The sequence below is a fragment of the Leptopilina boulardi genome, unplaced genomic scaffold (assembly GCF_019393585.1).
Source record: "Leptopilina boulardi isolate dan_hultmark-lab unplaced genomic scaffold, ZJU_Lbou_2.1 LbouV2_312, whole genome shotgun sequence".
NCBI classification, from domain to species: domain Eukaryota; kingdom Metazoa; phylum Arthropoda; class Insecta; order Hymenoptera; family Figitidae; genus Leptopilina; species Leptopilina boulardi.
In genome coordinates, this window is record NW_026137877.1 from 194,789 (window position 1) to 219,895 (window position 25,107).

General features: G+C 26.2%; 2 protein-coding genes across 4 annotated transcripts in view; one reads left to right on the plus strand and one right to left on the minus strand.

The window, feature by feature from the left end:
* Positions 1-14,962, plus strand: part of LOC127283856 (semaphorin-1A-like) — a 167,347-nt gene extending 152,385 nt beyond the window's left edge. The window contains exons 6-14 of one of the 3 annotated variants that reach the window (XM_051308958.1): positions 3,948-4,052; positions 5,337-5,425; positions 5,830-5,971; positions 12,234-12,582; positions 12,671-12,753; positions 13,042-13,140; positions 13,332-13,616; positions 14,248-14,406; positions 14,646-14,962. In XM_051308958.1, coding sequence (XP_051164915.1) covers positions 3,948-4,052; positions 5,337-5,425; positions 5,830-5,971; positions 12,234-12,582; positions 12,671-12,753; positions 13,042-13,140; positions 13,332-13,616; positions 14,248-14,406; positions 14,646-14,962 — 1,628 coding nt within the window. The remainder of the gene's footprint in view (positions 1-3,947; positions 4,053-5,336; positions 5,426-5,829; positions 5,972-12,233; positions 12,583-12,670; positions 12,754-13,041; positions 13,141-13,331; positions 13,617-14,247; positions 14,407-14,645) is intronic. The other 2 variants (XM_051308959.1, XM_051308961.1) reach the window with 2 other exon arrangements.
* A 5,685-nt stretch (positions 14,963-20,647) lies between these two features.
* Positions 20,648-25,091, minus strand: LOC127283857 (zinc finger protein 37). The gene is made up of 7 exons (XM_051308962.1): positions 24,944-25,091; positions 24,391-24,568; positions 24,023-24,306; positions 23,594-23,936; positions 23,336-23,509; positions 23,089-23,256; positions 20,648-23,009 (listed from the first exon to the last, which is right to left on the minus strand). Exons 2-7 carry the CDS (start codon positions 24,554-24,556, stop codon positions 22,057-22,059), a joined length of 2,088 nt encoding a protein of 695 aa, XP_051164919.1. The 5' UTR covers positions 24,557-24,568; positions 24,944-25,091; the 3' UTR covers positions 20,648-22,056.
* Positions 25,092-25,107: the final 16 nt, after the last annotated feature.

The following is a 25,107-nucleotide window of genomic DNA, read 5'->3' on the forward strand; positions in this document are numbered from 1 at the left end:
ATATTAAAAAGGCGGTGACAGATTTAATTCATACTATAAAAAATTGAAATATTATTTTTTTGAATTAAATTCGTTTTTGAATTTTTGAGTTCAAATTTTTGATAATTTGCAATTTTAATCTTTTGATGGAATTATTTTAACCTTTCGATAAATATAAAAGCGTTACATATATTATTGTAATGTATTTTTGTATTAAAATAATCGCCCACAATTTTCTTCTCTGACAAAATTTTCGAATTATAATGTTCAATCAGTTTTGATATATTATAGAGAGGCATATTCTATTTATATTTTCAAAGCCAATCAGTTTTTATTCAAATCTAAATTTCTACGTTAAAAAAAAAAAAATAATAATATAATTCTTTCCAAATAATTACGAATCATTTTGAAGATTAATTTTCATTCAATTAAATCTTAAAATTTAATTTGTAATCAATACGAAGTTAAATTTTATTCCTTTTGTTTTGAATTATGAAATTTTACTCAAAATTTGTTATAAAACAAAAAATAATAATTTTTAATGCTAAATTTTTTTTGGAGAAAAAAAATTATTTATTGCAACATTACACAAGAAAATGTGAAAAAATTTGAAATAATAAATATTTGCGAAAAATGATAAAGAAATATGTAACTATATTGAGTGAAATTGTAATTGAGAGAGGATAATATATATATATATAACGACATGAAACTTGAATAAATCTTTTCTCTTGACACACGCAATGCATATATGTGTGTTGTATCTCTCAGTGTTTCGCCATGTATCTCTATATGCATAATACATGCGCCCATCTTATATCTACATCTGTATGGCGGTGGTATCTGGGTATATACCATCACCGTTGGGCTCATGGCTAGATTTGTAGCCTGCAACGAGCACGTTCATCCCCTAAGTCTAACGTCTAGTTTCCTGTTATATATGACCCATCCTCTACATACTTATAACGAAAATTCGTACACCTTAACAAATTTTCAAAACTGTTTTATTTTTTTTTTTTTCTCAAGAAAAATTTCATTTTCTCCCCCCCCCCAAAAAAAAAGGCTTAATTTGATTACCCTTTTTTTTTTAATAACATTCCTGTGACATTATATAATAAAGCCAATTTTCATTTAAAAGGCAAGTTTGCAATCAAGAAAATGGAATTTAACTTCACTTTTATTCGCCTGCTTTTCTTCCATCTTTATGATCTTGTTTAACTAAATTAGAGATGATTATATAAACTTGAAATTAACATATATTAGAGGAGCAATTTCATAATGAGAAAATTATAATTATTGTGTTTGAGAAATTAGAAAAATGTTTTCTTCTATTTTTAGTTTTTATTTACAATTTATTAATGTAAAAAGTTCAGCATTATGAAAAAAAAAAAATTTATTTCATTCAAATAATTTATAATTGAATATGACGCGCTCTAAAAATAGGGACCAGAAGTAAAAAAAAATTTATGAATTTGGAAACAATGAAATAAAAATAAATAGTTATTTAATAATAGTCTAACTGATTTTTTGAATTAAATAAATAATGTTTCATATTAATTAAAATTTTAGATATCATTTATTATTTTTCCAATTATATAATAATAAAATGCTTGGTCTGTCCTTCTGTCCTAACTTGAAGTTGGCCTTTTCTGATTTTACGTGTTTTTTTTTTGAATAGTAATCTTATGACGTGTCAAATTTTGACAATTCTTTTTCTCATTTTTGCCAAAAGTTGTATAATTGTGTTTCCAAATTTCGGAATAAGTTTCTTTAAAATTCCAAATTCGAAAATTCAATTCACGAAGCTGAAGTACACAACGTTTACCAACGAAATTTTTTTTAAAGTTGTATATTGATTCAAAAATTGTACAAAAACTTTATGATGAGAAAAAAGATGCGCCAGGAAATTTCGTACAAAATAGTAATTTGAAAAAAATTTATTTTTAAAAATTAATTTTTAAAGTACCAGGGGCCAACGAATACCTATTAAATATTAATTATAAAAACACAGGCCTCGAATCAACTTAAAGACACAAAAAAGTCGATTTAGTCGATTTATATTCCAAAAAAAAGTGGATTTATTTTTTATTTTAACAAAAATATTTTACAGATTTTTAAATAAAAAAATTTTTTTTTAATAATAATCCTTTTCGATGGGTTAAAGTGGAAATTTTTAGAAATAATTAAATTTCAAAAGATATTGTTAATTTTCAAACAATTATTAAATTTTACAGAACTAAAAATAATTTATCAAACAATTTTTGGAAAACATTTTTTAAATTTAATTGAATTTTCACTCTCTAAATCTGAATTAGTAAAAATGTTTACTAATTTAAATTAGTGACTCACTTTTTGCTTTAGAATTAGTTAAATTTTACTAATTGTTAGTAAAAGTTACTAATAATTAGTAAAATTTTACTAATTCAGAAGCAAAAAGTGAGTCACTAATTCAAATTAGAAAACATTTTTACTAATTCAGATTTAGAGAGCAAAGATTTAAAATTGAGATTTTTGAAATTAGTTGAAACTTTAAGTGTTTTGTAAATAAAATTTTAGATGATTTCACTAAAAATTTATTAGAAAATGCGGACAAAATACAATAATTTGAAAATACTTTTTAATTGAAAAATGGTTTCAGATAATTGAATTTTCAAAGAATTAAAATAGATTAAAATAGTTAAAAATAATTGAATTTCCTTATAGTTATAATTGAAATTATTAAATTTCAAAAAAAAAAAAATTTTCGATGGAAAATTTTAGAAATAATAAAATTTTTAGATGCTTTTAAATTCAAATTATTGAAAATTCAATTAATTTTGAATTCCAATTTTTGAGAATAATGAAATTTTATTTGATTTTAAATTTGGAAAATAATTGAATTTCAGTTCATTTTGAATTGAAAATTTTTGGAAATAATTGAATTTTAATTGAAATTTTGGATAATAATTGAATTTAAGTTCATTTTTTTGATTGAAAATTTGGATAATTAATTTTGAATAGAAATTTTAGAAAATAATTGAATTTTATTTCATTTTTTAATTGAAAACTTGGTAAATAATTAAATTTTAAATTTGAAAATTTTCGATAATTATTGAATTTTTAATTGATTTTGAATTAAAATTTCGGGTAATAATGTTTATTTTGAATTAAAATTTTTAAAAAATAATTCAATTTTATTGTGATATTTTTTTTTTTAAATTATATAAACAATTGTTAAATTTCATAAAAATTTTAATTGAAAAATAATTTTGATATAATTGAATTTGTAATGTATTTTCATGAAAATTATTAAAAATAATTAATTTAGTAAAGAATCATTTTAGTTCAAAATTTGTTAAATAATTGAATTGAAGAAGATCTGAAGAAAATCTACATTTTATACTAAAAAAAAAAATGTATTTTATTTACATTTTTTTCAAATGTAAAAAAAAATGTCGCATTTTATTAAAAGAAGTCAATAAAAGTCGTATTTTTGAAAAAAGTCGGATCCGAGGCCTGTAAACATATAATTTTCATTATTATCATTTAATATGTAATAATATTCTAATAAATTAAATTATTATTGATAATATTAATCTTTAATTTCTTTATAACAAACAATAAAATACTCAATTTGGCGCGCATTTAGTTTTGCTTGTTATTTAATAATAGTCTAACTGATTTTTTGAATTAAATAAATATATAGTGTTTCATATTAATTAAAATTTTAGATATCATTTATTATTTTTCCAATATTTAAATAAATCTCGTTGATAATAATACTTTCTCGTATTTTTTTCCGGATACAAATAAATAAAATATATTCAATTGAAACAGTAGTAATTTTTTTTTTTTTTTGTATAAATAAAATATTATTCAAATGGAACATTGTAGAAATTCTTAATGGATGTTTTCAAATGCCATGAATTTACTTGGCCTCAGCTCTCTGTATTCTGCAAGTGATTTCCATGATTATTGTACTATTTCAGGTGGTCAACTGTATGCAGCAACCGTTGCCGATTACTTCGGTGGTGAACCGCTAATTCACAGGGAGAGAATTCGGACCGAACGCTCCGATTTGAACCAACTGAATGGTAAAGTGAATTTCCAATTTCGCAATTGATCACACATTTATAAGGAATGAAATATTAATGTTTCTGATTTCCTTAGGGAAAACTGAAAGAATATGAAAATAGAGTGCCCAAAAAAAAAAGAGAGAGAATAATATACAATTCTCTTTAATAATAAAAAAAAGCTCTTGATATTCATATAAATCAAGGAAAATCTTTTCGAAAAATTTTCGAAGTTTAAAAAAAAAAATTAATTTCTATTTTTTGTTTATATTTATTCATATTTTAAATAGTATTACAATAAAAAAAAAATTCAATTTTGTAAAAAAAAGATTTTTTTCGGTTTAAACAAATTTTAAGAGACAATGGACAAATTTTTTTTTTTTTTTTTTTTTTTTTTTCTCCTAGAAACGTAATAGCAGATCTCGTTAAATCTAATGAGATTCGAGAACAATCAGTATTGTATTTTCAATCAACGCGTGCCAATTGCAAATTCCTACTGATAGCTTTAGTTCTGTTTGCATTAGATAGGTTCGGTATAACGGAATATCGATCGAATAATCGTAATGCAATCCTTATCGCACACGCCTTATAAATATATCGTATATCAGTGAAGGCATTTCAAGCTTAGAAGTCTTAACAATAGAAATGTTCCCAAGAATCTTCCAATTGTAATTTTTTTTTTCTTTCTTTAAATATCAATTTTATTATCGCGGTTATTTTTCCATATCTTTAAAAAATTGAATAAAAATTTTTCTTTTAGCAAAAAAAATAGTAAAATTAATATTTAAATTATAAAATAGTTGTGAATTTAAAAATAAAGATAAAATAATTTTGAAATGTCTTAATTATTTAGGATTTTTTTTTTCAAATTTCAGTTTAGTGAGATAGAATACGTCAGTATGATATTACCGCAAGTATAATGAAGGTATATAAAAATAACGAATGAAGTAAATAAATCTTTATTAAAGCGATGAGATTTTCGTGTATGAAATTGTAGATTATTTGTATTTATTATCAAAATTTTATTATATAGAATAGAAATTATTAATTAGGCTCTAATTTTCTAGAATCGATTTTAAATCTTTTAAACATATCTTCAATTGAAATTTGATTGTAATAATATATAATACAATTAGGATAATGTTTTATAATAATTTAATATTATTAAATTATTATATATCTATATAAAAAATATTTTTTTATTATATTTAAAAAAAAATTTGTGAATTTTTTTTCATTTTATTGATTTTTTTTGGTTTTTATTTATTATGAGAATTTTTCATGTGAATAAATTGATGATTTCAGGACCAAACTTCGTCAGTTCTTTCGCCTATGGTGACTACGTGTTCTTCTTTTATCGTGAGACTGCTGTGGAATACATGAACTGCGGCAAGGTGAGATTTGATTTTGCTTCTCTTCTACTCGAGGATCTAAATTCGTAACGATCAAAATGCAGCGTTGCAAACGAACGCAAATTTCATATTTGCGTAAGCATCTCTCACACTCTCAATACGAAAACGTAGCATTCAGGACAAATTTCAAATCCTATAGTTTGGCATTTTCATGTTAACAAATCAGTCTATTTATTCTGAACAAACAATTATGAACGTACTAATTAGTTGAAATATTTTTCTTTATTTATTTTAAATAATACTTTTTTTTTTGTAAAAATAAATTAAATAAAATAATTTTTTGTTAATATTTTGTAAAATATTGAAAATCAATTTGAAGTTTAAACACAATTTTGAGAGGTATTTATTGGTGAATTATCAGAGATAATGCTATTTTCTATTTTCAGGCCATATATTCACGTGTCGGTCGAGTATGCCAACACGATAAAGGTGGTCCACACACTTTTAGTGACAGATGGACGAGTTTCCTGAAAGCGAGGCTCAATTGCTCCATACCAGGAGATTATCCTTTCTACTTCAATGAAATACGTGAGTTTTTTTTTATTTTTTATCTTACTTTTGATATTTTCTAAAAAGAATTTTTAAAAGCTTTTTCCTTTGTCAATTTTTACAGCTCTCTTTCTTTCAAAAAAAAAAAAAGAAAGAGTCCATGAAAATTTATTTCGTCAGGAAAAGGAGTCATAAAACTATACTTTTTTTTTTACCTAACAGAAAAGGAATTTAAAATCATTTTTTTCGCGAAAAGAAAAATTTAATATACCTACTCTTTCTTTTGTTAGAATAATGTCAATATTTTCCTTTAAAATCAGTAATTTTTCTCGATATACTTAATTTTGCAGAATATTATTCATTTGCTCTATTAATGTTCGAGAAAATTAAAAAATGGTCGAATATATCAATTTAACAGAAATAATTCGATGAAAACTTCAAATTTTGACCAATCACAATTTTTTTTTTTTTTTTGATAATTTTTGATTGGTCAAATTTGAAGTTTCCGTCCTAATTATTTCTGGTAAATTGATTTTCAACCATTTTAATTTTCTCGAACATTAATATTCCATTAAATGAATATTCTCAGCAAAATTAAGATTCTTTTAAATTACAATATTCAGACAAATTATTATTCTACAAGACAAAATTTCAATCAAATTAAGATTCGATCAAAATTTAATTTAATTAATTTTCGTCTAAATAAAAATTCTGTCAAAATTGATTTTCTTTGCATTTTCTAAAAAAAAAAAAACATTAATATTCGAACAAATAAATATTCAGCAAAATTAATAATTTAAAGAATAAAATTCTAAAATATTTAGTTTAGAGATTATTCAGTCACCTTATTTTTAATTAAAATTGACAGTAAAGGCAAAAAAAAAAATTTTTTTTGAAAGAATTGATAAAAAATTCTTTTTTTATATTTATTTTTTTTTTTTTAGAATAAAAATTGTTGTAAAGGAGCTTTGAGAAAATAGAGGCAAAAATAGGAAGGGAATAAAAAATGATTGACTCGCAAAGAATCGCTGGAACCATGGGGGATATGTTATCATTAAATATCAAATAGCGTCAAAGCAAAGATCTAACGTCACGAGTTTCTTTTCAATCGTTATTTCAATGTTCAATGATCTCAAATAAGATCACAAAGTACATGTTCAGTCCTCCCTCGAAATGTATTATATATATATATATATATATATATATATATGCCGTTGTTTTGCATCTCGAAGAATTGCAACTATAGTCGTGAGAGTTCATTTTCAAGTGTCATATATAGTCCCGGAAATGCAACCAGTGTAGTGTACAATAACCAACTCATGACAGATGCAATATACCAATGTAAATTATACATATGTATGTGTGCAAAACGTTGCAAATATGAGAGAACAGTCCGTTTCCTTCATGTATTGTATTATAAACACCTGGGGTAATTGATGTACCTTAAACTTATCCACGTCGCCAGTGAAAATGACGTGTTTTACTCAAACTGATAGTTTACACACAAACCCTCCTTATAAACATTTTCAAACAAAACTATTTACTACAACGCCATTCTACATACAAAGTTCCAAGTTTCAGGTCTAATAGCTCTTGGCTTCCTTTCAAAACTTGAGATTTTAGTTTAGATATGACTTGGCCCCTAAGAAGCTTAGGAAACGAAGTTTCCAACTTGAGGCATTTTTTATCAGACTTCCTGATGTATAAAGAAGCATAGTTTCAAAACTTTCCCGCTCCTTCAGCTGTTCATTTCAATTTCCATTTGTTTCCATTTTGAAAGCTTCAACCCTTTTGTGTCACGAATTATTTTTTTCTCTCTCTCTCTAAAATTAATATTTCTCCAGGGTCAGAATTTGCAAAAACCTTGAATTATATCATTTAAAAACAATTTTTCTTCTACAATTTAAAAATTGAATTTAAAAATTGAATTTAAAAATTAAATTTAAAAATCAAAAAATAACGTCGAATTTAAAATAAAGAAAAAAAAATGTTTAAATTAAATAAAAATAAATTTTTTAATTCCTTTGGGGAAGTGATTGTATTTTCTTGAAATTATATATTAAAATTTGCCCCATTTAATAATCATTATTATTTAACGAATATCTTAGAGCAATATTATTCAGCTGAGAGCATCGTTAAAATTAAAATTATAAACTGCTCTATTTCTCTGTAAACATGCGGCTTTCGCAAACACATGGTTAATTTATTGTTACTGCATCAAATTAGCAATTTTAGAGCATAAACTCTTTAATATTATGCGCTTTTCAGTTGGTAAATAAATTTAAATACACTAAAAAAAAAATAAATAAATAAATAAACCACCTCAAGGAAATCTTGAATGACGAAATGAAATTCAGTTATGGCAGCTAATTCCGTTATAAAATACAAGTCTTAAGATTTTATATAGTAATTATTCCGTCAGCAACAGAGAAAAGAGAATAATTAAGAGAATAATTGCAAGGATAAAAGTATCTAATAATTAGCTTACTATTTCGTTATTACTTTTTTTTTTTTAATTTCAATCAAAAGGATTTTATTTTTCATTAATAATAATAATTATTATTATTATCGTTATTCATCGCTTAGAAAGGAAAATATTAATGAAACGCTATTTTCTAATTACTGAAATAGATAAAGACTTAATAATAATAAAAAAAATATTTCAAATATTAAATTTTTGTTCTTAATTTTGACTTTTTCTCTTGCTTGGTGTTCATTTTCTGATTTTATTTTTTAATTTCTTTTTTAAATTTATTTTTTCATTTTTTTTTTATATTTTTTTCATTTTCTATTTTCTTTAGGTTTTTATATTCTCGATTCGCGCTTTCTTTGCCTTTTATTTTTGTACCTTTCTTATATATTTTTTTTACTCGTTTTCTTCACGTTTCACTTGTTATTTTTTTCTTTTTTAATTCTGTACTACAAAGAAGTTTTCTTTTTTTTTTTTTTTTTATCTATACCGCAATCCAATTTCATCTTATTTTTCCTTGCTCTCGTCTTCAATATAATTACCAGTCTTTATTTTAGCTAAATTCCCTTAATTTCGTTTCCACTGCCTTCTAATTACCCAATTATCTTCGTTTGTTTCGACCAATTTTTTTTTTCTTTCAATTTCTTCTTGAGAATTCCAATAAAGGCTCTTTTAAAAAATTATATTCGAAAAATTGCATTTCTATTTTCAAATCTCAGTATTCATTTTAATTTGTAAATTGTTTTTTTTTTAATTCTTCCTCCTTTTGGAACAATTTTCTAATACGATTTAATTTTACAGAATGCAGATGAAATTTCCAATTTTTGCGCCTTAGGAAAAAAAAAAAGAGAGATGAATTTCAAGGAAATTTTTTGGAGTACTTATTTGAATTTGAATTAGCCTGGTATAGAACTAGAAGGGAAGCGGCACACGTTCCACGTCGAGAAAGAGAAACGAGATATCGAGGGGTAGTTTTGGACTTGCGATTTGGCACGGACAAGATCCTCTCCACCCACTTTCACGTCCAACCCCCTTTAGTCCAATATCCCGTCATGGAAGGATATAGCGAACAGAATGAGCCTGCTTTTGGCACGTGGCCAACTACCACTGGATTCGAATTTTCGGTTCGATGTGCGGCGACAATATTCCACGTTTATATACCAGTTTCTCCTCCTCTATATAGAGGCAACCCTTTTCTTTATTCATCCCTGCCCTATCGTCGCCATTGTGCACGAATAGCGAGGTTCATTTCGCGACGCGAGACTCGAGCGATTTATCGAGTGCTACAATGCTCGTGGTGGGGGGAGGGGGTAAAAACGAGGGGGGGTCCCTGTTTGATAGAAGGCATTAGTTTTCTACAGAGAACCAAAAAGCTTTTACCGGATGAGAAGGTCTAAGAGGTCTATAACCACTAGGTGCTTTTTAGACAACGGCCTGAAAACGAGTCTTACTTTACATTCTCAATTGTCTCTCTATTTTTTTTCATATTTTTTTTTTTTTTTTTTTTTTACTCCCCATTGAAAAATTGCAATTCCCAAATGCCATCGTGTTTTCATTCACCAAATGGAAAGACTTCCCGCTATGATGCTGTGGAAAATGAGAAATTGCCTGTGAACATTTTTATATCTGCTTCGCAAAAATTTACTCTCAAAATATAGACACAGGAAATAGGTGGAATTTTTTTATTTGTACAGCAAATAAAAGCTTTTTTTTCACAAGTGAATATTTTTCTGAATTGTTGATAAATTCTTTTTTTGCAAATATGTGGAAAAACTTTTTTTTTACATTTCAAGAAATTTAATTAATTAAAATTTAAAAAGGAAATCAATTTTTTTTTTTGGATTAAATGTAAACTAATGATGTCTTTTGTTATAAATGTGAATTGGATAGTAGAACGGAAGTGCAAAGGTAAGCATTTGGATTAGTTAGTTGTCGTGGGACATAATTCTTTAATTTCTCCTTACGTGAGCAACTAGTTTTGCAGTAGTCCTACTTAAATATCTGCAGACTTTGCCACTGTGCGAGAAAAGTAATTAAAAGTTAATTACTACGTTGCCTATATATATATATATATAGTAGGGAATGGGAAACGACATCAAGAAAGTTTGAATGGCGCTACAAGAAATTCACTTCCTTTTCAAGGAGATACTTAAACTGCCCTCTGTTACTACTCTCAAAGTCAGAGCTTTTCAGCATAGAATAAGAAATCCCCTTCAATAGACACTAGATGCACAAAATTACCACAATTAACAAATTTCCACTCAATTTGAGTATTGTAATAATTATTATTCAAAAACGAAATTTTCTTCAAAGATTTTATAATTATTGTTTTTTTTTAAAATAATATGATTTCAAGAAAGACAGTATCTTAAAAAAGAGATTAAATTACTGTGCAATGAAATCTCGTTGAATGCCAGAAAGTTCAAAAAAAAAAAAAAAAATGTGTCAGACTGTTCCTATGTAAATTTTTAATTGCAAATTACGCTCTTGAGTAATTAGAACATTACCTCCGGATTTACGAGCCTTCTTTTTAAAAAATTAATCTTCCATGTGAAATTTAATTATCCTTGGGTAAGAAATTAATCTACCATGTGAAAGTAAATTATCTGCGAATAAAATGAAGACTTAAAAAGTCCTTCATATTATAAAAAGAAAAGAAAAACAGTTATTTTTATTTTAATTAATTTTTAAACTAAGCCAATATACAAATTTTAATTAAAAAAAAAAAATTCGAAACCTTTTCTGATAACCCCAATTTCAAAGCTTTGATATCAGCTTTCCACTTTGATGACCATAAAATTAGTTTTGCTCCAAAGATTAATACACAGTGTCTTGAATTAAGTTATTAACTTCTCCCTCCTCTGACAAAGTTTAGTCGATAGTTACTACTAGATATGATAACTATTCGAGTGAATCACTCGCGGTGAAAACAGCAGCCGCATCAATTTTGAAAAAAAAAAAACTTATATTCAACTTTTTCACCAGACATCGAAAAAGAAAAAATTCTCTCCAAAAGTTCGTGACGACCTATAGGAAATATATATAAGCTATGAGTATAATTCAAAAGATAAAAAGCAAAACTATTCGATTTTATAAAACTTGGACATTTCTAAAGTTTCTAACAAAGTCTGAAATATCACAAAGAAAATAAAAGCGCGATCGTTTCTACTTTTAGTTTAAAAAAAAAAAAAAAAAAAGTAAGTCCAAAAACTTGAGAGATTTTATCTTAAGAAAATTCTATAACTTTCAAACTGAAAAAAAAATTCCCTTCCGTGGTTTGAAATAGCGAGAGAATAATTATGACCGATTGAGACAAATTTTCTTATTGCAATATATTTTAAAACCGAGTACTTTTTTTAAAGTAAGATTTAATATGACATTTTTTTTTTTTTTTTGCACGAATGCAAAATAACGAAACCTCGACATTCATCTTTGTCTGTGGTGAATTACAAGCTATGACCGAACAAACAACAAGAAACTCGAGATTAATGTCGTGCACCGTTTGCTGAAAACTAGAACAATAAGTTAGCTATTGCAACCAGCAAAATGAGCGCTCTGCCGCAACTAACAATCAATTTTCTATGGTAGTTTTAACTTTTGCACTTCACAAACGATTTACCTTTCATAGCCCACAAGCAATTATTGAATTTCTAATTTGAAAACAATCTCAATTTGCAAAATTCAACTAACAATCTTTCTAATTATTTTATTCCTTTTTATAGAAAAAAAAACCATGAAAAATAAAATTAACAAATTTTGAATGATTAGAAACATTTTTTTTTTGAATATAATTATTTTTCTAATGCAAATTTTTTTTTCTTTTTATTACAGAATCAACGAGCGAAGTGATTAAAGGTATTTATGCCGGAGAGCAAGCACAATTAGTTTATGGAGTTTTCACTACACCTGTAAATTCAATTGGAGGTTCGGCTATTTGTGCATTTCCTATGAGTAGCATACTTGAGGTCTTCCAAGGAGCATTCAAGGAGCAGGAAACTATTAACAGCAATTGGTTAAGGGTTCTTCCTGAAAAAGTCCCCGAGCCAAGACCAGGAGCTTGTGTCAATGATTCGAGAACACTTCCCGATGTCACTGTCAATTTTGTTAAAGCTCATCCTCTCATGGATGATGCTGTTCAATCTTTTTTCGCATTGCCTGTAATATCGAAAGTCACCTACAAGTAAGTTCCTTTTGAATTTGAAAATTTTGTTTAATAATTTCTTTTATAATTCAATATCGAATTTTTAATTAAATTTTTTCAATTTTAGTTATAGGTTTACTAAAGTCACTGTTGATCCACAAGTAAAAGCCCTCGATGGAAAGACATACGATGTACTTTACATTGGAACTGGTAAGAAATTTCTTTTACAAGATTTTATTTTACTATAATTTTAGAATTTTTTTTTTCAACTTTTTTTTTTTGGAAAATATTCTCATTTTAAAAAAATTCACACCGATTTTAATGAAAATTTTTGCCATTTTTTTTTTTTTGTATTTTTGAAAAAAATATTCCAATTTTAAATTAATAATTGTCCACTCGATAATCATTTTTTAAAAAAAATTCACACCTTTTTTTTTAATATGAATTTTTCATTTTAAATTCCATCTCTGAGACTAATTAATAATAATTTTTTTTCAGATGACGGCAGGGTGTTGAAAGCGCTTAACACAAGAGCTCCTTACTCTCGAAGTAATGCGGGACAAAATATTATTAGTGACGTTCAGGTGCTCAAACACGGTAAGAATATTGAAGTGCTTTTGACGCTTTGATACCTATTTCTGTATTATGAATATAATAAGAAATTCATATTTATAAAACTCGAAAGAAGCTTTTCATCTTTTTGAAAAATTTCTTTTATTGAAATATTATTGAAGAAATTATCAATAATAAATAATGAGAAATTTATTGCTTTTTTTTAAAAAAAAAAGGTGAAGCTGTAAAGGATCTGCAGGTTGTTCACCTCGCAGGAGAGGCCAGTAAATTAGTTGTGATCGCAGATTCAGAAATTCGAGCCGTTCCTTTACATCATTGTGATTCTCCGTCTGCCAATACTTGTTCGGCTTGTGTTGCATTGCAAGATCCACATTGCGCTTGGGATGCAACCACAAATCTTTGTGTGGCTGTGCCAACGAAACTTCACGACAACGATGCGGAAAAAACTCTATTCCAAGATATTGTCTATGGAAAACACAAAGGATGTGGATATGAACCAGGTAAATATCTTTTTTGTCATTGTATATTCAGTTATCAAATCATATAAGATAGAAAATTATTTTATGAATTTCGGATCTTTTAAATCTTTTTTTAAAAAAAAAAATTGTTCTATTGTATACATATTCTCTTAGAATTTTTGTAATTTTTTCATTATCTTGTTTTTCGAGATTCTTTCAAGAGGAATTTTTAGATTGAAAAATTGAAACTATGATCAAGAGGAATTTTCTTTCTCAAATATTATATGTATCATTCTGGGATTCTTTTCTTTTGTTATATATATACATATATTTGGTATACGCAGTATGAAAAAATCTCATTTACTCGACGCTTCTCATTTGCTTTTTCACATAAAACACATACCAAGGAATATGAGCTTTCTTTCAATATAAAGTATATAAATTCGAAATTCATATTTTCTGAGTATAAAAAAAAATTAACATAAATGGTGTTATTTAAATTTCATTCATAGTTGTAATTTTTCAACGTTTATTCATTGTTCGTTTTTAAAAACCTGTTTTTCATTTTGCATGTTTTATTATTCATTTCTATTTTTTCGAAATATTTTTTATATTATTATTTGTGTTTTATGATTATTTTTCTGAAATTGTGTGAACTGTCCCTGTCAATTAGCGAATATTGCTTCAGAAATGGCGAAGTCTATACCACCTGTGATTCCACCTCGTATCGGGCGTGGAGAGCTACCCGATGAACGTGACAATGAAATTGTCATCGAACTGGATCGAGAAAATCAATATAGTCGCACTCAACCTAGAGCTAATGAACCTCAAGGTAGTAATTCGTGTTTCCTTAACATTATTTTTTTAGTTTCTAACTTTTAACATTCATTAAATCTACATTTGTCATTCATACTAACATTAATGTTTTTTTTAACAAAAACAAACAAAATAACAAAATCATTGGAAAATGAAAAAAAATTGCTTCCTTTATTTATTAAAACAAATATATTTTTATCTCTCCATGTGAATAAAAATTGTGTAAATCAAAATTTATTTACTTTTTATTTTCAGGAGTGGCAGTAACACCAGTTGTGTATTCAGCACAAACTCTAACGGGCGCATTGGTGGGAACATGTTTCTTTTCCCTCATAGCGGGTTTTGCCTCTGGGTTTTGGTTTTCCCAAAGGTTACGAAATGCGCCATATCCCGATCCTTCTGAGCAGAGGCAACAGCTGAATCGACTTACAGAAACCACTGATTCCCCTGGTTACAACAACAAGTCAATAAATCTTGTTCTAAATGTCCCGCCTAAAAATCCAAATGGGAAAAATGCCAATTCGTCAGCAGAAAACAAGCCAATGCAAAAGGTCAAGAAAACGTATATATGATATAGAAGACGACAAGCCGTCTGAGGCTTGCCCCCCGACCCAGAGGTATCAAGTTCCTCCGACATGTCGCACTCTGAAAACCCATACGAAGACGGGGATTCTGAGCACATCAAGTCAAGGAATGATATGACACCTTGCACAATTTCTGGAAGTAGTTCAGAAAATAATCTCTACGCGAGTCCTGACTTTGAGCAAACGCTCAATAAAGGTTATAGTTCAGAGATTAATCTGGATTCCTTGCATATGCAAATGGGTCAAATTCCCTATCAACAACAACAACAATATAAAGCCAGCTTAAGGCGAAAATGTAAGGAGGGCGCTCTTTCTCAGGAAATTTACTCCAAAATGAATCGTTCCATCGATACAGCAAGAAATTATTCTAATCATAATTTGGAGCTATTGGATTTTTATGAAGAAAGTCCATCGCGCAGTGATGAGCCTAAATTTCGCGAAATGCATGAGCACTATATGGTGCCTACCCATGATCCTAATCGTGTAAGTAAAAAATCACTCTCGCTATTTAATCCTCAATTTCTTCCCAATTTCAACGATATTATTATGTACGTTGCACAAAATGACAACAAGGACAGTCGTCAATTATACACCGATCATTTGCGAAGTGATGATTTGGATTTTATGAAACCTGGTGGGTATAGAAATGATATGCTCAATAAACAACAGCAACAGCAACCCAATATTGATTCTTCACAGAATTATAATATGGGCTTGAGATATCCTCAAAATTCAGTAACGAATGAGGATATTTTTATTTTAAAAAGAGAACTTCGTGAAAGCACGTGGAAAGACAAATATGATTTAAGAGACTGTGCGTCTTAGTCTTTGGCAAAAAAAATCATCTCTTCAGCCTTAAAACATAAATGTTTGAAAAATTTCCAAAAAAAAAAACTTTCTTTAAGAAAATTTGAGAAATTTTTTTTTGAAAGGAAAAGATTTTTCTTTAACTTTCGAGAGGGAGTTCCGACTTTTTAGAAGGGAAAAAAAAATAGAATTTTTAAACGAATTTCCAAAAAATTATTTTCAAGAGATTTTCGTAGATTAAATTAAAAACTTGAATTCTCTCTCGAAAGATGAGAAATATAGAGGGGAAAAAATAAAATAAAATACGATCAAATTTATCTATGTTGATCATATTAAAAATGTTTCCATAGAGAGCAAGAACATGAAAATATTTGTTATCTAAAATATTTAGACTATTTTTAAATAAAATTTTGATATTCTAAATGCAACACAATATAGCGATATAAAAAAAATGTTTTTTTTTATTTGTTTTTCTTCAAAAAGAAATTTTAGAATTCCGTCTAAATCGTAAAGCTTTATTTCAAAATTCAAATTCCCATTGAACACAATTTTTTTATAAATTTTTATTATTAAATTCTTCAATAATGAAATTTTTAAATTGTGTCTACAGTCGTCTAGACACATAAATTTATTTAGTGATAAGATAATCAATTTTTGAATTTTTTTTATATAATCAATTGTTAGGACATTGAAAATGTCCTTGTCGATAAATATTAAATTATGATTCTTCGTTATATATATTTTTTATCGATTGATCTATTTAATTTTCTATTAGTTGTATAAAGAAAAAAAAAATCTGTATTATACAGAAATGTTTTTATCTTCGGATGTATATTGACTTCTTTTAAAAAAAGAAAATTATTTTATGCATGTTAAATGAAAATTGTGTTCACTCATAGGGAAAATGAATATTTTGAAACCAAGATACGCTTAATTAGCTTTTTGCTATTGATTTGGACGCTTATCCAGAATGACGTTTGTGACAGAAGTCTATAATGGCGAAAAATGTAGGATGTAATTGAAAAAATGTGATACGATTAGAGGACTGTGTTCTTAGTAGTGGCCTGTTAGGTGCTTAGATCAAAACAAAAGAAAAAAAAATAAAGGGGACGTTGCATAGGACATAAGCATTCGCAGCTGATGAGGCGTGCCTTCCATGTGTATTTGTTGGCATTTTGATCTGTATAGAATATAAAAACGGTATGAAAAGAGGGGACTTGGGTAAGTGCCTCATTTTCGTTTCTAGAAAAACAAAACAAAAATAAAAAACTTGTTTAGTAAAAAAAAAACTCAGTAGGGACACAACAAAAAAAAAAAAAGTTCGAAGTTGTTATACGCGTGTTGCATTGAAGACAGCTAGATAACGATAATACGTAGCGCTTAATGTATTTTGTACAAGATATAGAAAAAGCGAGAAAAGATGAAAAAATAGCGAGACGAATTAATATTTTTTATTTACGCTTGTGATACGTGCAAAAAAAAAACTTTATATATAAATATATATATATAAAAAAAAAGAATAATACGTTTCGAACTTGAGTTTAATAAACGAAACTTGTTTTAGTTCGATTTGTCATAAATTCGTTGCGATTCAAATAAAATTTTTGAATGAGCGCAAAAAAAAGAAACAACATGACGAATCATCCAGACGCAAGAACCGAATTTTGTAAATAAATATAGCGTTAATATCTTGCCGTCAACGATATTCCAAGTATGTACATTAAATTTTGTAGCTCTGAGCGTCGTTTATAGATTATGCTAAAAGAGAGAGAGAGAGAATGCAGGCAGCTATTTTCTATTTTTGGGAGTTACTAAATGAAAAATATTCCTAAGTGCCTTTTTCGAAGAAATAAAAACAGTTGTAAATAATAACATAGATGTCGACTTTTTCGAAATAGTAAATTTTTCCTTACTGTCATAAACTAGTAAAAAAAAAAAACATCTTTTACTACTAATAAAATAATTATTATTAAATTATTCTGAATTTTTGAAAATTTTCAGAAATTCGTTAGAAATATTTAGTTACATTACTTATTTGACAAAATTTTAATCCACGAATTTTATAACAAAAACAATTTTTTGAACATAAAAGTCGACGTCTATGGAAACAATTTTTAAGGATTCGATTTCTATGAAATTTGTACTTGGGAAATATTTTTCTGTATTATTTCCATTTATCAATTGAAATCACTCCGCTTAGGTACATTTTGCTAATTTGAATTATTATCCATATTGAACGATAAATGTACACTATTAGTTATAATCTAGACCAAACAGAAATATATATATATATATATATTATTATATATATAAAAATACATGAAAATTGTGCTAGATGACTATTGAATAACTGAACGTGCAAATCGATCGAAAGTACTCATTTTAAAATTGATTGTTAATCTTGATATTTTTAAATTTAAATTTCATCATTTATCATATTTTTATCGTGTTCATTTTTTTGTAAATTTATAAAATGTCATTTTCATCGCTTTTTCAAAAAAAAATCTCCCAACAGATTTTGTAGTTTTTCTCTTTCAAATTAAAAATTTGAAAGTAAATACCTATATTAAATATACTAAAAATTGTTTATTGCCTCGATTAGCTATAATTGATTTTAAATTGAGTCACTTTAAAAGAGTAAATATTTTACACATTGTAGTGTATAGAGAATGTGTTTACTGATGTAAGTAATTTCGTTAATGAATAGGTCTTATAACGATATATGAGATTATGACATTCCATTAAAAGCCAGGACTGCCAACCATAATTATATTGCGGTAGCATCTCATAAAATGTTCAAGTTTATCGATTCTAGAGAAAATTTGTAGATAGTTAATATTTAAATGAATTAAGCATGTAAATTTATCGTGAAACATATATATATATATATATATATTTAGTCTACTTCGATTAGATTTATGAAATGTATTATTACAATTTTGACATAAAAAAAAATCATAATTAACATTTTTCAAATATCGCGTTTTTAATTAAAATTTCCCCTTTATAATACCTCTTGTAAATATTTTTTAACGAGTAAACCCTATAAGCGCAAAAATCTTTTATTTACTTAAAAAAAAACATTTGTTTTATTGTCTTAACTTTTTGAGACTTTTAACTCTAGACAAATTTTATAAGAATCCTTTTTAGATGAAATTTATAAAATTTCCTTTTTTTTTAAAAATTATTTAAATTATTTTAATTTCCTTTGGATTTTTATTTAAGTTCAATGGCTTTTTCTAAATGTTGATTTTTTAGATTTTAAAAAAATCAAAATTTTTTCACCATTGGTGGCAGTCCAGGCACGCAATATGCTGTGCCAATGCGATGTATTTCATATGTAAATAAAAAAAAAAGTAGATTATTATTTTCTACATAAGCTTATATGATTTTAAAAGAATTTCAGTTTTTCTGAAAAACAAGGAGAGAATTTATTTTGATGTATAAATTTAACAATATTTAAGAAATACTTCCCCTTGCCTCTCTTCCGAAAGCTTTCGATGTCTCTTTAAATAATTTCTGTAAAGGAAGTCTTCAACGATGCAATTGAAAAAAAGTATCGTCTCTTATAGTGATATGTAATATTTTTTACAATCTTAGCTATTAGAACATATTTTACATTTATTTTTTTATGATTTATACAAATGAGATTTATATGTTCTCGATTCTTTTCTATTCTCTGTTTTTCAATTTTTCAAAGTCAATCGAATATGGTTTTTTTTTTTAATCTGTACTCCAAATGAGATTTAAAACCTAGGATTTAATTTCTTAGTTATATAAGTTTCACTTGACTCCTAAAACAATATTTCTCTGAGATTTTTTTTCATGTTTTTTTTTTTTTTTTTTGAAATTTAAAAGAATTAAGAGTTGATAAATGAAAAAAAAACTCAGAGATTTTTGTCGAGGAAAATAATTAACAAATTAATCATTAAAATAATTGATTATATAGGGAATAATCTTTGTGGGGAAAACTGTCAAAGATTTTCTTTTCCGAAAATTTGAGCAACGTCTTTCTTTATGATACAACGGTATACTATACGTAATTTGAATTCAAATAATACCTAGTTGTAAAAAGCTTGATGAACATTTTTTTTTCCTCAGAATCATCTAGAAATTAATTTTCATCTTGTCTCCAATTTTTTTAATTATTTATCAGAAAGTCGTTGATTCAATAATCCGATTGAATTTTTTTTTTACAAATTTTCGGAAACGATAACAATTTTTTGAAAAAGTTTATTTTCTACATCTAACAAAATTTTTCCTAACATTCAAAAATTTTCACTTGAATTTCATTGAAATGAAGAAAGCGAAAAAAAGGAAGAAAACTTGGAAAAATCAAAACTAAAACTAACTTTGCAGAAATTTATAAGATACAAAAAACTTGATCTCCGAATTATATCTGATCTTCTCTAAAAAATAATAAAATATGTTCTCATGATCGGGCAAATGTTAATAAAGTCACTCGAAACTCCACTCAAGACTGAGGAGCTTGTATATAGAAAAAAAAATAATTTTAACGAGTATTTGGTACCGAAATGAGATGTTATTTGTAAATAATTAACACGCGCACACGATCGTATTCACGAAAAAAAAAAAATTCTTATATACACTTATACACAGAGAATGAAAACCAATAAAGAGATTTAATTCAAAAACGTTAACATTTTAATGGCGATATTTAATTTTAAGTGATTATAAACACTAAATTGTATATATTATATACGCGAGAGATTTTATTAAAAAATTGTATAATATACTAAATTTGATGCAATGACAGCGTAGTTTATAATTTTCGAAAAAAAAAAAAATTCATTGTTCCAATTTTCATTTGTACATTCTCATAATGGGTCGTTTTATCATTTTCTAAAAAAACGAATCACGCTCTCTAGTTGATATAAAAAAAAATGTCTTTTTGTTTATATATTTCTATTTAAGAAGTTATCAAATGTTATATTAAGAGGGTAACCCGTCTGTGAGAAGTCCAGTTATTTTTTTATAATTGAATTCTGGTTAAAAAAAAAAAAAAATATATGTTAAGTACTACTGTTATAGAAATTTGGGTAAAAAGATATATTTTATGCAAAAAATTTCTGTAGAAGTAAATTTTTTATAAATTTTGTTAGAAAAAAGAAAAAATTAAAAAAAGACCTTGTTTGGACTTTTCACATTTTCTTATGTTCAATTTAAAAAAAATCTAAATCAACGTTATTTTAAATTTACGCTCGAAATGAAAATTTTTTATGACAATATTTCAAAGATTTTTACATTATATATAATATATATTATATTCAAGTCTGATATATTTCGAAAGAACTGCTTTTCACAGCCGTAGCTGCATCTCTGTATGAAATTGTAGCTTTGAATGTAATCAGCGCTTATTATTTTTTTTTTAAATGTGAGAAAGCAAAAAAAAAAAATCAATTTCTTCAATTAATCCCTTTTTGCGATTAGAATCGGTAGTTTAGTTTTGAGTAAAAAGGTTTAGCGAATTTTATCGAATGTACATAAAAATGAATTAAAACAAAAATAAATGCGGAACACTTGAAACATGTTGTGCAAGATAATAATTCTTTAAATTCGAAGAAAATAAAAGTGATCGATTTGATATATTGTACAACTTAAGCGAATGTTTTCACTGCCGTTACAGACTTTTTATTATTATATATAAAAAAAAAATGAAAGAACTTTCGTCATGATGCCTACAATTAGATAATATATAGAAATTAGTAATAATGCGATTACACAGCACGAGCACTTATGAGTTTACATCTACACTTCTCATATTCATATCAATGTCACAATGTAATCCCGAATGATGAAGAAGTGAAATAAATATAAAACGATAAAATTACTTGTAATAAATTGACGTGTTTTGTTATTTTCATCTTATAATTTTCTACTAATCTATCCTAATGTTATTTCCCAATAAATAAATATAATTAATTTTTTCATTTTTCTATCTACAAGAAGCATTTAGTGTTCCAAGGAGTCAAGTTTAATAATTCAACAACTATTATTTTTCAACATTAAAACACTTTAATTGCAGTAAAAAATTACGCCTTGCGTGATTTCTAAAAATCCATTATATACATTTCATTAGAAAAATTACATTTTCTAAATTATTTCTAAATTAAATTCAACTTAAAATAATATAAGTTTTAAATAGCAAGCAATATATTCGTTAATTTGTAAAATAATAAATTAAGAAATACTTTTAAAAAGATAATTAATTTAAAAATTTATTTTTAAATTTATTTAATTTAAATTCTATATCTTTATTTAGAATTTGGTTTTAACGTTTCAGCAGTTCTGCGTCTCCAATATGTGCTGTACGTTTTTTGCAATTCTTTCACATCAGAATTTTTTTCACAAGAGCCACTGGATTCAATTTGACTCTCTGAATGTATAATGTGCTTTATTGTAGATACATAATTTGAATGCTCGTTTTCAATTCTTGAATCTGAGACTTTTTCATTATTTAAAATTGTATTTTTCGCGTGCAAATTACGTAAATCGATATTAGAATTTTTATTTATTATTTGTGATAAATTAAATTTTTGTTCCAAATTAATTTGTCCTTTATCTAAACGTGAATTTTTAGAATCAAATTCATTATTTACTAATGAATCTTTCATTTTTAATTTGACACAATTTTTTTCCGATTGATTAGTTTTTTCATTATCACTTTTTTGATTGTGAATTAAACTATTAGATCTACTTGAAGTGGAATAATTACGAAAAAAATAATTGTTACTTGCATTTTGTTGATATAATTTTTCTTCAATTCTTTTGTTTATAACAACTGCTTCAGCCAATGGTATAGGCTCAATATAGGTGAATGTTTTTTTACGTGTTTCTGTATTTTCCACAAATTTTTTTATGCTAATTGGTCCATTTATAACAGGAACTGCATTGCTAAGTTCACCGGTAGTTCGAATAACTGGAGTAATATTTCCCATTGAATCAAGTCGAGAATTTATTTGATTCAGCGAATTTGTAAAGTCTGTGGATTCTTTTTTCAAATTTTTCCCATTTAACGAAGTGGTAGAGGATTTTTTCGATTTCTTTGTTTTTTGTTTTAAAGAAGCTTTTTGCTTTGTTTCACCACTCAAGGAATTATTTTCACATGCGATATTATCATCTAAATGATGATGTCTTATATGACGATTTAAATTGTCCTTTCGTCGGAAATCTGTTTTACAAAATTGGCAAGAAAATGGTTTTTCACCTATGAATAAATAGAAGAGTATAGAATAGAATAAAAACTTTAAAATTAATTAAAAGATTTAATGAAATTGAAAATATACTTGAATGTGTTGTCATGTGTCGTCTTAATTCACATTTTGATAGAAATAATCTTGAACAATGAGCGCAGGAAAATGGTCTTTCTTTCTCATGAATTCGTTTATGGCGCTTTAATAGAGACTTATCTTTAAAGCCTTTATTGCATTGTTCACAAACATGAGGTCGATCGTCTGAAAAAGAAATTAAGTATAAATTTTTTTTTTCGTGAACGTAACAATAAAAGTATGTAACGGAACGAGCGAAACTAACTAGAATGAATGAGAATATGTCGTTTTAAATTCGATGAAACTCTGAATGTCTTTCCGCATATTTTACACTGAAAAGGAGTTGGTGCTGTTTGGGAATGAATAGTCATATGATATTTAAGGTCATCCTTCTTTCGGTAAGACTTTCCACAATTGTTGCATGTAAAAGGTTTCAATTCTATAAAAGGAGAGCATTTTTTTTTTTAAATTTAATATATTAAAATTAAATGCAATAAAATGTATAATTATTAAATTAACTTACTACTGTGTGATAACATGTGACGATTAAGTTTATTATTTTGAATAAAAGCTTTGTCGCAAAGAGTGCATTTAAATGGTTTATATCCAGTGTGAGTTCTTTCGTGATATTCAAAATGAGATCGCTTCACAAAACTTCTGTTACACAATGTGCATTGATATGGTCGAATTCCTGTTACACAAGAATCATGATAGCATGTTCCTTTTTTACTTCTAAAAATTTTTCCACATGCATCACATTTATATCTTTCTGGGGAACCAGATATAATTGATATATGACTACGATCTATAAGTTTTCGTTTATTTTTTAAAGCTTTCTCTCTTTCACTATCTTCATTATTTGGATTCTGTAAAAAGGAATTATAAATTTTTTTTTTAATAATTTATTACATTAACAAGATTTTTTACGTATTACTTGAAGATGAATTCTTACATTATCCTTTTTCGGGGATAAAATTTCAGTATTATTTTTATTTTCTTCGTCTATCTTAAGAGTCCAATTATCATCTTCGTTTTCAATTTCACAGACAATTTTATCAGTATTTGCAGTAAAATCTGTTCTCTCTTTTTCAGACGAGAGATCGCAAGGTATGAATTCATAATTGGTTAATTTATTTACCAATAGATTTCCATGTTCTGTTGATGTATTACTGTTGGATGATTCTAAATTTAAAGTTTCTGTTCCATTTGTTCTTGAAAAACTTTGAGTTGGATAATCTATAGCAAATAAAATACGGCCTTGTTTATTTTATGTAATAATTCTTTTTGATATAAATTTTGTAATTTAATAATGCATCTTACCAAAACTACCAATTTGCTGGATTTTCTTTTCATTGTCACATGATTTACAACCATATTCTTCATGTAATAAACACATTCGACATTTTGTATGACCACAAGAATCTTTTACAAGTCTTGTTTGTGTACTATTTGTTAATTTTCCACAATTTGGACATTCTTTTGCCATTATTTTGATAAACTTTTTAAAAGAAAAAAAATTAACACAGATAAAAAAGAAATAGTTAAATACAATTGAGAAAGAATTAAATTTACATTAAAAAGAACAATTGTTTCATATAGTTTTAGAAGAAAAACAATAGTAACAATAAATAATTATTAAAGATACAATAAAGGAAAGAAGGAAGGTTGACATGCGTCATTAAATTATATACTGCACAGTAAGAGTAGTCAATATAAAAAAATATGTATATCATAAATTTATAACTAATAAATAATACCAGTAATAAATAAATAAATAAGAATATATAAACAATGTATGTATATATATTTACATATTAGTAAAAAAAAATATAGGTTATGTTCATATATTGTTAAGGTCAATTTAAATACTTACGACACATTTACTATTAAGAAAAACAATCCATTTCAGTGAATGTTAAATCAATTTAATTGACACAATGAGTCACTTTAATTATCAATATAACTTGTTCTAATTATTAACTTTTTATGTAGAAAACCTTTAGAAGCTTTTAGAAAGTTTGTCATCTGACATCTGAT